Below are 16086 nucleotides of genomic sequence, written 5' to 3'. Positions count from 1 at the left end.
GGCATGTTGGCTGATATGTTGAAAAAAGTTAAGTTTGAGTGCTTTTGTTTCAGAATGGCATTCTTTCTGGAGGAGGTGATGACTTGCACTAAGCGTCTCCTGGAGGTGATTGCTGGCTGGCTGCCTCGACATTTCATCGGTGCAATTCTGGTATCCCTCCCTGCTCTTGCTGTCTTTTCCCATGTCACCTATGAGTTTGAAACAAACATCCATGTAAGTTGGAGGATATTGTATTGCATAGTATTATATGACTCTCTTTGATGCAACAGAGTTGGTTACCAGCCTTTCTGTCTTCTCCTAAGTTTCATTCCCTTTTAATTTTATATACATCTCAATAGGGATAGGATTGGTTCTGTATGCTAGCATATATAATTAATTATGTAAGAACAGTGTAACCTACTTATCAAAACCATTATTGGAAAACTTTAACATACAAAATGGAGTCATATTAAATTTATATATATTATCTGAATTAATGCAGTATTTCCCTTTTCAGTTAAAGTGTTTTGTCATATACGTGTTGGTATTGCTAATAGTATAAAGCACCTTTTACTAGTTTTGATTTTAGATTTTAAAAATAGTTAAAATAAATCTCAACACATCTCAGGAACTTTTTGTTATGTTGAAAAAAATACCAGAGTTGGAACTCTTTATATAGTAAGAAACTGAATATCCCTAACAACTTGCATGGCCCATTGCTAAAGTTCAGCAACAGAAATCATAGTAATGCTGGACTATGACTTTTTGTTGAATGAACATCAGTGCTGTGTTGGGAAACTGTCAAAATATGCTGAGTGCTCAGCAAGATATAAATTGTTGAGCTTCTTCAAAATGGGTCTCTAGTTATTTTTCCCTTCAGCAATTTACAAATGAAAGTGAAGATACTACCACCTTTTAGCTATTTATTTAATTTGAAGGAAATAAACTACAGTTTTCTTAATTAGAAATGGTAGAATCATAGGCCTGATCCTCAGAAATGCCAAGCACTTTAAACTGTTTGATTTCCTTATAGGCCTGTCTTGTACAGTCACCACAGTGCTTGATCATCATCTAACTATTTAAAAAATAAATCAAGTAAAGATAACACTAGGATTTGCATCTTTCTGTACCTCATGGGCCATACCCATTGAATGCCCCAAGCAGTAGTGAGTAAAAGCATTGTATTCAGCAGAAGACCATTTATGAACTTCCCTTTTTTCTGTTGCAGGTCCCCCAGAGTTGTGGGGTTGTTGGTTCACACTCCAAGAGATGTCCCAGATAACCCTGCACTCAGTGAAGTTGCAACAAGTATGGAGCTCTGGGAATATGGAACCTATAGAGGGTCAGGTAAGTGCCATCTTTTACTATGACATGGTTTTGCAAAGTTTTTTTTTTTTTTTATTCCTAGCATTTTATACCCTCCCTGGATATAAAGTAACAATAATTCTGTTAAAAAAAAACTTTCCAAAGCCATGCTTACGTAGTAAAACACGACACCTACTGACCCTCTCTAGGCTGGCTTCATGCTGGGGCATCACTTGGAGTGAGAACCAGTGCTCTGCCACTTTAGGAGACCGAAATGGGAGAAAAAAGTAAGTTTAAACTAAGTTGTGTGTGGAAATTTTAAAATTCCATTTAGCCATTTGTATCTTTGTTTTTGGTTTAAAAATGAGTTATGTAAACTTTATTAGTTTGTATTTAGTGGATAAACTATTCTACGAATAGGAATGTGCCCTTACTATTTTGCTTAACTGTTGTGCTATAATATTTCAGATTTTCATTTTCTACCTGGTGGCTATGTAACAAAACATGCTCTCCCATTCCATTCCTGATAAAAGATAAGGGGAGAAACTTAGAAATCTTGAAAAACTATAAAGAGCATTTTAATTAAGATATTTCTGAAAATGCAACTTACGTAGTAAATATATGAAAATAGGAAATTTTCTGAGATTTCTTAAATAGAAAAAAAATGAGTACTGTGCATTTAGGTCAATGCAAATGCCAATCAGCACTTTTGTATTTGTGCCCAACCTCTGTTTATCAAAAGAACTATCACGTTAAATTCAGCTGTTAGTGAAACAATAATAATCTGCCAGCCAGTATGGGCGTGAATAGGTTTCATACTTTCTACCCAGTATCTAGTTCAAAACTCAGGCATGATTTAATGAGAAGCCTTATAAAAAATAATTAATGAGGAAATTTGGAGTATTAAATGATGGTGATCTGTGAATGTTCAGACTCAGTTTCTTGAACAAGAGGATCTCAATACTGTATAATGATAAACTGGAGATGCAGAAGGAATTACAATAAAAAAAGCTGTAACTCAGAATACTCTCTAGCAAAAATTTTACAAATTACTTATGGTAGAAGCTTTCTTGCTAATTGCAGAAACTGCTCTAGTCTCATGCTGCTTGCTGAAGTTCTGAAAAAGTTATCTGGGTTAACTGAAAAGACAATGTATTAGACTACGTAATATGCAACTAATTTTTTATGTCAAGGACATTGGGTTGTTTACACTGAGACAGTAAACTTACTGTATTTAAACTGTTTGTATGTATAGGTTCTTTGATCAACAAGAAAGGGCTAACTTGTCATTCTTTTTCTTCATTTCAGTATACCATGTTTATGTGTTGTGCGATTCTGATCACCATTGTTCAGTACTGTAACTTCTGCCAGCTTAGCTCCTGGATGAGATCTTCATTGGCCACTGTTGTAGGAGCAGTGCTTCTCATCTTGCTCTACATCTCTTTATGTCCAGTGAGGTGAGATTTGCATGTTATCACTGTGGGCAGTGCATTGTGTGCTGCATATATTGCCCTAAGATTACCTGGCTCAGTCTCAAAGCAGGAAATGTACTGCTGGTATAGACAGACAGATTATATCTTCTTACCCTTCAATTATGTAGGAAGGTGCATGAAGCACATTTGCTTCTGTCTCTGGCCCTTGTCTGGCTCCCTTTAGGTATGTGATCCAGTTTGTTTCCTGCCTTGATTCAAGAAGTTACTTGTGCTTCTGGCTGATCTTTCAACTGGACTTATTTTATTGTTGCCTCGGTCTTTATTCAAGGAAGAAAAATTGACCTCGTCAAACCAGTCAAAGTCTAGATCTTTTCCAAGCTGCTATGGAGATCATCAGTCCTCCATGTTGGGACCAAGTTACATGTAGTGTTCCAGCACACCAGTGCAGTAAATTTGGTTGGGTTTTAGGCTGTCATTCTTGTCACTCCTAGCCCAGGCAGTGGTTCTGTGTGTCAGGGCTTCCCCAGGAAATTTTCCAGTGTTTCGGGCAAAGCAGTATATGCTTTGCAGTGTCTGCCAAGGATATAATATGTATATCGGCCAGGGCTTCACAATCTGCTGCTCCTTCATGTCTTTCATAAGATACTTCTAAAATGTCCCTCTCTAATCACCATACCCTCTTCAGTTGTTTTTAAGGATTTATTTAGTTTTTTACCTTAAGTGATGAGAGGTCCCTTTCCCTAGTTCCTTCCTGGACGGTGTTTTATATGTGGAACTGGAGACTGCCTTGGCAGGACCCCTCTTATCCTCTGTTCCATCTGTTTTGGATCAAATAATTCAAGGAGAATATCTCCAGAAAAATGGGTGTTTATGGTTCAAGCGTTTAAGTGTTTCTCCTGTTGAGCAGTGAACTCCTTCTGAGGAGAGATTTTTCACCTCTTTTCTAGCAAGAGGCTTACTTGAGGGAGAGTCCATATCAGTCACTCTCACTGTTTAACATTTTAGAATCAGGTTACACTTCTCAGGAGCTCACAAAGCTTCTGATCAATGAACTTTGCATCTTGTCCTATTGTGACCTCTTCAAGATGTTTCTAATACTAACCTGTTCTTCCTCCTACCAGAGGCCAGTGTTTTACCTCCTTAGAGACATCCTGAACTACACAGTGAAGGAATATTAAAAATATATATTTAATCTGGGTACCCAAGCAACTTGTGCATAAAGGGAAGAATCCTTCAATAAGCATCTCAGGCATTTTTCCTGTGTAAGCTAAGGTGTATGAATCTGGGTCTTCAAAGCAAAAAGAAAAGTTTGCTAGCTCTTATTCATTCAGTAGTGGACATCAGTTCTAGATGAGGAAAATAATGCATTTCTCTGGAAAGAAATAAAAAAGGGCATCAATCAAAACGACATTCAACAGTCAACTCTTTTCTCCCTCTGTTTCTGAAAGCTAGTGGTTGGGATTTTGACATTTTGCCAGGATGTGGTTCCCTTGGTATAGCTTCATTTCAGGATTTACTGAAGGTCACCATATGACAAGGGAGATCATACAAACACTTCAAGTCCCAGCAGCAGGTGGACATATGAATAAAATATTTTGGGAGGGGGCTTTCCTTCAATGTCCCTGCCCTGCATGTTCTATCGTAACTGACTCCACTGTTGGAAACCTTTTTTATCATTTTTATCAGTTAAGTGCAGGTGGTAAAACTTCCTTCCTTTCCCTTTTCACACCCTGTCCTGGTTAATAAATGGTTTTAAGAAACTATTGCCTTATCTGATCGTATTGGATTGATTGTAGCCCTTTCCTATAACTTCCCCTGGCAGTTTTTCACGTAAAAAGTATTTTGCACCTGTGTCAGCTTCTTGCCCAGGTTGTAGCTTTCATTATTAACAAGATTTCTTAAGTCTCTTTCCTCATCATATGGCTCGGAATAATTTTTTTTCTAAACTATCCTGGAGCAAAGGAATCCCCGTTCTGTTCTAGGGTCTCCATAGTGGACCAAAAGCATCTGTCTTTATACCTCCTTGTAGATCTGCTGCATTGAGCTAATCTATCCCAGGACATGCTTTTGTGCTCTCTTAAACTTGGATTAATTATCTCCCAGTCCTGAAGAGAAACAAATGAACCGGTTGTGCTGGTGCATAATATGTGTTCCCCCTCTTCCACCCTCTTTTTCGGTGATTGTCATTCAGGCTTTGTAGTCCTTTTTTGGCAATCTGAATGAGAGCAATTCCACTAACTCCCCTGACAGTGCCAGTGGAAAGGATGAAAAGTATAGGTTCTTCTAACTTCCACATCTCACATGAGATCAGAGATTTCATGAAATTGATAGTACCAGTCATCCCAAAAGAGGTGGGCTGAGTCTTCACCCTTACATCAGCCCACAGTACATAGTAAGAAGATAGTATAAGTGTTCAAGAAACAGTACCCTGGCACACAGTACCGTCTGTCTTCCACACTGCCTCTACCAAGGCCCATTTATATAAAAGCAACCCCCAAGTCCAAGGAATAGTATACTTTGTTCTGTGTTTCATATTACAGTGATCATATATAGACAAGGTAGCCTACACTTCTTAGGAGCTTCCACAGCCTCTTACCCTGAGCTTTGTCCTGATGTAGACACTATGCAAAGTGCTTGTCACGCTTGACTATTTTACTTTCAACCTGATGCTGATGGAAGGGCTTCGAATAAAGTAAACTGAAAGTATCCCTGAGATAATGGTCAGATAAGTCTGAGGTATTATGTGCATTATGTGTTTTTAAACTACTCATACGCATTCCCAGCTAAGTGTGAGGATGAGCTTATTTGGAAAATTATTTATTCAAAGATATTCTCCCAACTATAGCACCATTACTTTCTCCTACAAGAAGAAACTGATATCTGTTTCTGCCACTCCTAAGTAAAAAGTAATGTTAGTCACATGCAAGCAAAGTTTTGCAGAAATGTACCTACAGGTACAATACATATTATCAATTATAGTACAGAAAAGGTTTAGTAAGCTAGCTTGAAATCTTGTCAGGTTGCTGTGTTTAATAGCTTTTTTCTATCTAACTTTTCATTGCATCTATGTTTCAGCTCCATAGAAACTTCCCGCCTAAATTCAGCACAGAACATAAGGTAAGCTTGTCATAGAGTGTCAGACTGCTATATTTGAGGGAATGTCTTCTTGAATTCTTCTTTTCGTGCATTATCATTTACAAAAATTGTATGAACTAGTTAAAGCATAACTTGACAAGTACTCATGTAAGTCTGTGATTTCAGTCAAGTCCTTGGAGAGACAGCATACAATGTCTGTGTTAACGTGAGTACTCGGGAAAACAAACTATACAGGTGCCACAGAATAAAAACATCGAAGTTGATGGAGCAGTTGTTGCTGCTTACTTATTAAATTGGGTTTCCAATAAATGGAGAGTTTCTTTTGGGGATAAATTACACAATTCTCTTATAGTGGTTTTTAAGCACTATATACAGGACACATCTACATGTGTGCATTTACTGCACAAGTAAACGAAATTACTGCTTGGTACATCTACACGTGTGCGCCCATGCTGTGCAATAAATATGGCAACTTATGCCAACTTGAGCGTAAATTTGATACCTGCATCATGCGCAGTAACACTGTGTGCTTGGACTGATTTGGGACTAACTGCACAGTAACTTGGGACTAACTTTAGGATAAACTTTGGGACTAACTGCAGGAAGCAGTTATTATCTTTAAAGCTTTCACAGGGCATTGGGTCCTTCACTAGTGAGCTGGGTGCAGGGTGGCTTCTGGCAGTTCTGTCTTGCTTTTTATACTGTTTAACTGTATAGCTTCAAAGCATTTTTTCCTGATGGTTGGTCAATTAAAGTCCATACAAAACAGAAAGGAAAAGGATGACCATCACATTACAATTGTTAAATTTCCTAGCTCCTGTTTTTGGATTTGTCCAGGTGTGAAGACCTTTGCTTCTTGCAGCTACTGACTAGCTCAGCAATTAAATGTGATGGGTCTTGAGTGGCTAAACAGGATACATAGAGGCATTGGTTACCTATCTTTGGGTATTTGTTTATCAATGGGGCAAATTTACAATAGCTTGTACCGGTGATGGTCTATTTACAAAACTCCAGACAGACACTGAATGATTGATACGTTAGGCATTGGACGCCTGTTTTGAAAAATACGAGGATGTGTTTAGTGAGGCATACATTTTTTTGTCACGCAGAGGACATCTTTCCTGTATCCACTGGACCTTTTACAGGTTTTGCTTGAAATGTATATTTAGTCTTTTGTCTTCTTTAGTTGCTAGTTCAGTTGCATTGCATATATAGTTTTCTTCCCTTCTAGTTACACTAGCTCAGCCTTTCTCTCTTGCTCTCTTAGCTTGGATATATACATGTGATGAGTGTGTCAGGTCTCTGCCAACAATTTTTTCCTTTTACAGGAACCTTCATTCTTATTTTTAGACTTGGGTTTGGTAGAGGGTTGAAGCTTATGTAACTCAAACAGTGGAGCAATGTTTGTTCTTCTCAATAGTGCTCTCACCATCCTCGTCCACTCTTGCCCTGGCCTTCAGTATGATTGTTATCATAGTCTAGTATTGGGTGCTGCAAGCTCCACTTTCTTTACGCCTAATGGGTTGCAACCATTAGTGGAGACTTGATTTTTCTTGTCTTGTCACCACAATCCAATTTTGCCCAGCCACTGTCTTTGGTGTAGGAAGTTTTCTTTCCTAGCTTTTACAGCCATCAGCTCCAAGCCCCTGCACCCCAGGACAGTGGAGCCGCACATCCTCATCACCAGTGGGAACGGACTCTGGCCACCGGGCACGCCTGCCACACCCACCTGGTAAGCCCTACACCGGGAGGAGGGCTGCCCCTCCCTTCCCTCACATAACATAGGCACAGGTACCACTCCAGGCTGCGAACATTACGTGGAAGCATGGGCTTGCCCACTGCACCATCAAAACTCAGTCCCAGGCCAGGTTCTTGGGTGCACTTGGAGCACCATGTTGATCATCAGCAGCAGGGTATAGTGGGTCAGACACCCATACCCAGGACCCTTTCACCAAGGACACACTCAAGGCACAGGAAATGCGTGTGGGGGCCTGCCTCGGGGTGCCTCCCTGGCGTGGTCCCCTGGAGAGAGGGCAGGGGCCCTACTAGCTCTGCATCCCAGTCAGCCGGGAGCCCCTCACATCCCAAGCCCAGGCGCCATGGGCCTGGTGGCAGGGGAGGAGACAGGCTAGCCAGTAGGTGGGGAAGTGGGGAGTGGGTCTAGAGCAGCAGCAGCAGTGGGTCTAGAGCAGCAGGTGCTGCCAGGACCCAGGGCTGTTTTGTTTTCCCATAGGAACAGTCTGGTTTTCCCATAGGAACAGTGTTATAAGTGGGGGGATTGGTTCCTTTACAGTGCTCAATACAGCTGCATCCAGCTGGTAAGTCTATTGTGGTGGAAGGGAGAGGGGAGGAGAGGGCATTGGGGGGCAAGGGCTGGGGCCAGAACCAGGGCTGGGGCTGGGCAGGTGCAGGACTGAGCTGTGGCTCATCAGAGGGGCACAGGGAGGGAAGGGCGGCGGCTCCTTGCGCTGCGTGCTTCTCATCTGGCAGCTTGTCCAGCAGTTCCCGCGGCTGCTCCTGCTGCTTGTCCAGGGGGACATGGGGGTGGGGGGTGCCTCTAGAGTGGGCAAGGTCAGGTCTGCACCAGGCTGCCCTCCATGCTGGCAGCAGCAGCGCTGGGAGTGGGGGCTATGCCCTCCTGCTGCTCGCCCTGCCAGGGCGGGGCAGGCACAGAATGGAACTGATGTGCTGCATCCAGACAAGCGGCACATGGTGGCAGGAGGCACCCCTCCCTCCCAGCAACCCTGGGCGAGCCATGGCTTTGTCCTACGCTTGCCCTGCCCCAGCTGGGTGAGCGGCGGGAGGGCATGGAGAGGCATATGCCCCCAGATTGGGACAGGGCAGGCGGTGGAGTGGAGACTATGGGGAGGCTGCAGCCACCCAAAAATTTGCCATAGCCCCCGCCACCTGCCTGGACCGCAACACGGTGCAGCTCTGGCCCTGCCCGCCCCACCCACCCCTGCACATCCAGAGGCACACACCCACCCCCCATGCCCTCCCGGACAAGCGGTGGGAACTGCCAGACAAGCCACCAGATGAGCAGCACGCACCGGCAGGAACCACCACCCCATCCCTCCCCGCACCCCCCTGATGAGCTGCAGCTCAGTTCCGTGCCCACCCTGCCCCAGCTGGGCAGTGCTTGCCCCAGCCTCGGTCCCTCCTTCACTGCAGGAGCCTTAATCTTCCACCTCCACACACACCTCTTCCTGTCCCCCTCCCCTTCCACCACAACAGACTTACTAGCTGGATGCAGCTGTATTGATCGTCATAAAGTTGAAGCCCATGTCAGAATGTCAAAACAGGGTGTCAGTTTATAAACAGCACAATTGACGTTCATTGTAATTCAAAAAGTTGTAAGTCAAGGACTGCCTGTACAGTGCTTTAGCTAACTTGTACTGGGACAGGATCAATAGATGTAGCAGTTATATTTTAACAGTTGATATTAGGTTAACCAAATAGCAGTCCCGTCTGTGTCTCCCCTCCACCCCCGCCCCCCGCCTTTTCTTTTAAAGCAGTGAAAAAGGTCCTCACACTTGATAGGGTTGGAGTGTTGTTGTAGCTATGGTGGTCCAAGAAATGTCCAAGAGGCCAAACTTTTTTGTGATATCTTTTATTAAACCAATTGTATAGTTGGGAGAGCTGCTGGACAATGTTTGGACATCGTGTGCTTCCTCAGGTCCTGAGAAGCTTGAGGAAGGGCACCTGGGTAGGGGATAACAATTACACATAAACCAGTACAAGTGATTAGAAGCCAATTCAGATCTGTAACATAACAGCATTTCAGTGCACATAAACTGCTTTCAAAGTGGCTGAAACCAGTTTAAGATAAACCTGGATGGATGTAGTATCAGACTTACTTGATTTAGGTTAAATTGGTTCATTAAACTTCTGTCCCAGATCCCTCCAGATTCAAGTTAATTCACAGTCCCCCAGCAACCCAGAATGCTTTATCTCCCTTGCAAACCCCCTTGACAGGGTGGGTGGGCTAGCCTTGGCCCAAGCTATCTGCTCCAGCCTAGAAGGGAGGTGTTCTCTAGTGCACCCTGGCTTCTGGCCTGGGCCACTGCAGACATGTGGCTGCATTTCCAGAATCAAACATGAATGGCTGTTGTTCACTTGCTTATCGGTTCAGTCTGTGCACCTTATACTAACCTGTAAAGATTGAATCAATTCAGCCTCAGGCTTTTTGACTGCCTATACTTAGCCCTGATGACCAAAAGCTTGTCCAGAAGCAATTCCAACTATACAGTTGGTCCAAAACAAGATATCAGTAAAAGCCTGACCTCTTCGTACTTAGAGCTCCAGCTGTTTGTATGTGTGATTTATTAAATACCTTTCTTTTCTTTAATGTTTTAAGTTTAATGTTCTAAGTTTAGAAAAGCCAGACTACTTGGAAGGTTTGGGCTGAGAACATATGAGCTAAGTCATTAAAGCAAACCGTATGTAAATCAGAAAATTCTAAGGCAGTTGGATTTCTGGGAAGTAATGTCATGCCATCCTCCATTACAGTTTTCATTGACTTATTTATTCATAAAATCAGCAAGGTACTTTCTGTTGCTTAAAATTACCAATGACCAGCTCACTTAAGTAGCAGATACCTAAATGCTGCAGATATTAGAAAACCTCACAGGCTGCTAATAACCTTAAAAAACCCGTTTTGCAAGTATGACGTAATTGCAGTGAATATTTTTACATTGTCAGAGTCCTTAATAACAAAGTTAGTAGCCAGAATAATTATTCTACTATAAAAAATATTTTTCTTCCAGAATTGTAATGTTTAATTTGTTCTGGATTAAATAAGGCTATAAACAGAGAATAAGTCTGGCATTTTCAAGGGTGTCTAATAAAATTAGGGGCTCAAGTCCCACTAGAAGGCTGTGAAAGATAGTCATTGGGTTCCCTCAGCCTTTCTTGCAAGCCCTAGCCTAAAGATATAAATATTTTATAAATAATTATAAAATATAAATAACGAGGAAAAAAAGTCAGATACCAAACTGCAGTCACATTTTAAATGTATCGGGAAAACTCTCTGTAATTTTTTTCTAAATGATTCTTTGGATTAAAATATATACATATGTGTTTGTGTCTACATATGTGAATGTATATACATAGTTATATACATATGCGTACTGTGGCAGGGCACTGGTAATGCCTGCCACTTTAAGGACTGTGCCAAGGAAGAGCAGGTGCCTGATGATTTTAAGACCCAGGCCCCTAAGCTGAGGGCAGTTTGTGATCAGCCAGCAGAGGAGAAACACCTCTCTGCTGAGCTCTGCCAGGAACACATTTGAGGTAAGGATGAGGCTATGGGGATGGCTTGGAGGCCTCACTGGTCCTGGGACTTACCTAAAACTGCACCCTGCTGGGGCAGGAAAGCCTGGTGAGGCTGCTGGTGGTGCAACAGTCCCCATGTAAATGCCAGGAGTGATCACCTCCCCAGTGGAAGGCGGGTCAGGGCACATTAACCTCAGCCCCCAGCTTGGATGGGTTACATAATGCAGGGAAGGGCAGTTAAGCTTCTTGAAGTGCCTGAGCTTGTTGTGAGTGACGCTACAGGGTCAAGCAACCCAGTGAGCAGGCAAGTAGCTTAGACCTGACCCAAGTTACCTGACTGATACATGCCAGAGCCAGGACCCAGAGAGGGGTCAAAAGGGCCAGGGGCCCACCATGAGGGATGCCCTGAGAGCAAGAGGCTCAGGATCCCAACTGGCCTGAGACGGGGATGGAGCCTAAGGGGGAGCTGAAGGTCCCAGGGAAGGGACCACAGCTAATGGGTAAAGGGTACAGCTGAGTTTAGCTGCCTGGGATGCTATTTCCAAGGCTTGGGCTGCAGTGTAGAGGTGGGACAGAGCTGCGGATACCCCCCTAAATATCTGGGTTCAAAATGGGCAGTCTCCTGACTGATTAACATCCTCATATTATTACATCAAGGCATTGCAGACAAATGAGGTGGGCAGCTGGCCCATAGACGGGAGGCAGACCGGTGCTTGCACTGAGTGTGAAAGCTTGCCCCTGTCGCACATATGTACGTACATACATACATACATATATATAGTGGTCCTTACTTTAACTTTAGTGTAGGAGAAGTTAAAGTAAGAACCACCATATGTATGTATGTATGTATGTCTATACATACCTATTTATGTATACATATGCCCCACAATATTTTTTCAAATACCACATGGCACCCAAAGAAGACATGCACCTTGTCTTGGGGAAGGCAGAATAAAAGGGGTTGGGGGAGATTTTGCCAGAGTTGTGGCTGCATAGAGCATGGGTAGAGCCTAATCTTCAGCTCACTTACCCTCCCTTTCCTTTTCAGACAAAAGTTACAGGTTTAACCCTTTCACATGGTTTGAATTGTCAGCAGATCATGGCTGCTTTGCCACAAGCTGCAACCATAGCTGCTACTAAAGACTGGACACTGGGGGCAGATCTGTGATTTGAAAAGAACTAAGAACAACCTGCAGGGCTGTGAAACAGGAGAAGCAAAACATTGCCAAAGAAAAGATAGTTTGATTAGTGGAACATAAAGACAATTACAAAGAGGATGGGAACATTAACACCTGTGGAAAGCAATTACCATACATCAGATAGGTTATAAAGAATCATGAAGTCTATTGACTTCCTCAGCACTGCTGGAATAGAAAAGCTACTGCTGCTGCTGGGCAGCTGGTTTTAAACTTTGGGTGGAGCCAGGTGCAACTGCACCCTGGATCTGCCCCTTTTGGACTCTGCCCCTCTCTCCATGCAGCTGCTGGAGGGAAGAGAGGGAAAAGAAGTAGCAGTCATCTTAAAGCATCTCCATGCGTGTTTTGGGCAGACAAATCAGCTTCCCCACTTAAGACAGACATGCACTTCAGTTTTAGAAGGTTAATTTTGTGGGGGAAAGGTAAGGGTGATATCTGAGTAAATACAGAATATACTCTTCCTCCATAATGTGTACCAGCATTAATGCATAATTCTTAATTGGCAGTCTTTTTCCAATAAAATATGGGAACTACATTGATGCAATATTAAGCTTGCAAAAAATGCAAATTTACCTGCTCTGAAGATGTGAAACTTTGTAAAGACCCTAAATTGGCAAAATTCTTTCTTTGTTATGTTCTGGGATTAAAACAGAATTGTGAATTAGAACTATGTCCACAGACCTACAATTGTACTTTTCTTTCCACCTTTTTTAAATAATATCGTTTCTAAGGTCAAGCATTTTGTATTTATAGGAATTACTTTCTCTCCAAGTTGAGGGAAGCTAATGGTTCAGTAAGAAGCTGAGAACATGCACATAGAGCAGTGACTGTAGTATAACATAAACTAATCTCGTATCTCTCTAATCTGGTAGCAGTTTAAACTCTGCATTGCTGCAAATAGACAGCTACCTGTACCCAAACAACCTGGTTTAAAGCAAGTTTGGAAAGTTTTATGATACACTGATTGTAATTAAACATACTCAAGGCCACACTGCTTAGCAAAGTTTATCATTGTCTATGTCATAAAATCCAGACACCATTCTTACTTAACACGCAGGATTTTCCTGTGTTTTTCTGGAAAATGTTTTATTGTGGAAATAACTAAGGTCATGCAACAGATCTATAAGCAGTATGTTTTGAGTCCCATTTGGCTTACCTGTCCAAGATTTTATGGAGATTTGTATCCGTAAGAGCTGGTAGTGTTGGAGTGCTATTAATAGTTGTGATGGTCCAGGAAATATGTGAGAGGCAAGGATGTTTGTGGGTGATTATTGGACCAGTTGCATGGTTGGGATAGACTTGTCCCCAGACATCCTTGTCAGTCATCAGTAAGAGCTACTATTTGGAGTCTCAGATGGAAGCTCCCCAGAGAACTGGCTTTTTGCAAAGGAGTACTGTAGTTAAATCAAAATATAGAATTTGCATCATGACCTTTCAGTATAAGGTATTCCACTTCTTGTGCCACTTCAAAAGTCATGTTGTCAAACAGTATATCTTCTAGCTATGAAATACTCAGCTTTTTAATCATTTCTCCTGCCTCAGAGTAGTTGGAATATATTTTTACTCAACTGCTCATAGTTCCTAAAAGGAACAGGTCATTTGAGATGTAAGACTCAAACCTACTATATAGTTTTAAAAAATGCCTCTAATTTCACTTCACCGTCTCCATCCAAATATAATTTGAAATTGATTTATGTTCTGTGCTCACATTAAAGTATGGAACAGAATTGTTCACAAGTTCTCTCTTCATCTTTCCCAGATATTTAGCATCTCATACTCATGGCAGAATCCCATTTACATTGTCTCAGATTCTACATGAACCATCAAATTCCATTGCACAGCTGTTTGATCTTCCCTCCTTTTCTCATTGTTCACCCTTTTCATTCTTCTAAAAAACACAGCCATTATACATCTGTTTTATGTAGAGAGAAAAATCCAATTCTAAACTGAGATTACTGGCTCATAGGGAAAATGTCTTTCCAAAAGGCTCTTTTATAAGAAAAAAAAAATTATGTTGTGATATTTAGGACTTATGATTGAGCCAAAGGAAAACCTCTTGACTCCATCTCAGGAACTCTCATGTGTACTATATTCAGCGCACAGTCTGGATAAAGATGCCAAGTTCTTTCTCAGGCCTTTGTGCCAGCTAGCACTTCAACGATTGCTTCAATTGTTTGTTTTAAAGTAGTCCTGTCAGTTTAAGATTTAAATCAACCAATTTTAAAAACTCCATTTCCTAGTAAGGAAGTTTACTCTCTTGAAGAGTAAACAGGTTTAATGGTCTTGAAATTCTTAAAAGCTCCTGTAAAATATCTGAAAGCTTTTATCTTGCTTGGTTGAGGCTTGTAAGGGTTTTCTCAGCTAGTGAGTTTCTCCCTTGCTACCCAATTGCACATAAAGTGGTATCTTCTAGTCTCAGTTTATTTACAGCTTTTGCTAAAACTACAATAAAATGGACAGTAAAATTATGTATAATGTAATAAAATCATAACATACAGTTTTTGCTGAAGGCATGCAAAATAAAGTGTTGTCAACTATACAACATAAATAAATGGGAAAGGAACAGAGGGATTTTTTTATTAGTTTCTTGGAGCTGTAGTATGTCTTACCCTCACCATAGTGGCTCCAGTATATTCAGACAGAAGTCATATTTTCCAGTGGATTGTGTGTCTAATGAATTTCCTCTTTCAGTATACTCCTGAGATTTTTTTGCACATCAGCCAGGCAAACAGCACAGTGGCTGCTATTTTTGCACCCTCCTCTCCCTCCCCCTTCCCCTCCCCGTCCACCACAGATGGCACCCAGAGCTGGTGCCCCAGTCATCCCCCCCTTAGTTATGTTGCTATCCATCAAGACAGGGTTGTTCTTTCATATTCTGTTTATGTAGGAGAAGTTAAAGTAAGAATTCTTGAAGAATGCTCTGCACAAGCTTTTTTTGTCACTGAAATTAGTCCATCTGGCAGAGATATTCAGGGTCACTACAGACTTCCTGAATCACGTTTATGTATCCTTCAGTCAGGAAATCTTGTTCCAAGGTGTTCCACCACATCCTTCCTCCCTAGGTGATGTGATTTATCACCTATTTGAAGCAAATCAGAATGAAGTTCTAGCTGGTATCAAATTACAGAACCAGGGACTCTCAGGCTTTTTAAAGAATGCTTATTCCATTCCTGGGACTGAAATCTTCTTTAGAGAGAATGAATGACCATCTCCTTGTCTTTGAGTCCCGTATTAGTCAATTAGGTAAAGAGAGAAAAATGAAAACCTGATTTTGACAGGAACAACCAAAATTAGGAAATCCTATTTAAGAAACTTGATGCACTGACCTCTAGGCTTTCCCTGCCCTTTCTGGTATTGTATGACTTATTTTCCAATGTCTGATCTACCACAACAGTTTCAAAAATATATCAGTCAGAAGTTGCTAGTGATGCCAAAATTGACAATTCACAAGGTCTGACTGAATCATTAATAATTATGCTGCTTCATACTTGTGTCTCGTGTTCAAACAGTGCTATAATGTGAAAGGCTTTATTTGCCTAGTATAACTTCATAACTTTTCCACTTCCGTGTGGATTCTAAAACATGTTAAACAGTCTACTGTACAATTAAGCTTGGCTAAAATATGGCTTGAAGAATATTAAATAGGGAAATATCAGCCCTAAAAGAGACATAACATAATGCTGTACTTCCTTAGCCAGATTCCGATGGAAATATTCACTTCTGTACCTCCGAAACAATCTCTCTTGTTTCCATAAAGTCTAGCAGATGCTTGAAGAGTTTCAGTGATTCTCAGACAGATTTTC

At 41.6% G+C, this 16086-nt stretch overlaps 1 protein-coding gene across 4 annotated transcripts in view; it reads left to right on the top strand.

The window, feature by feature from the left end:
- ADCY9 (adenylate cyclase 9) overlaps positions 1-16086 on the top strand; it is a 190364-nt gene that overhangs the window by 160285 nt on the left and 13993 nt on the right. For 2 of the 4 annotated variants that reach the window (XM_090023387.1, XM_090023386.1), the window contains exons 7-10: positions 54-213; positions 2593-2741; positions 5793-5834; positions 7417-7545. In XM_090023387.1, coding sequence (XP_089879513.1) covers positions 54-213; positions 2593-2741; positions 5793-5834; positions 7417-7545 — 480 coding nt within the window. The remainder of the gene's footprint in view (positions 1-53; positions 214-2592; positions 2742-5792; positions 5835-7416; positions 7546-16086) is intronic. The other 2 variants (XM_090023389.1, XM_090023388.1) reach the window with 1 other exon arrangement.

This window comes from Crocodylus siamensis, chromosome 12, assembly GCF_052110815.1.
Source record: "Crocodylus siamensis isolate JL-2025a chromosome 12, ASM5211081v1, whole genome shotgun sequence".
Classification (NCBI taxonomy): domain Eukaryota; kingdom Metazoa; phylum Chordata; order Crocodylia; family Crocodylidae; genus Crocodylus; species Crocodylus siamensis.
This window is presented reverse-complemented; position numbering and strand designations above follow the sequence as displayed.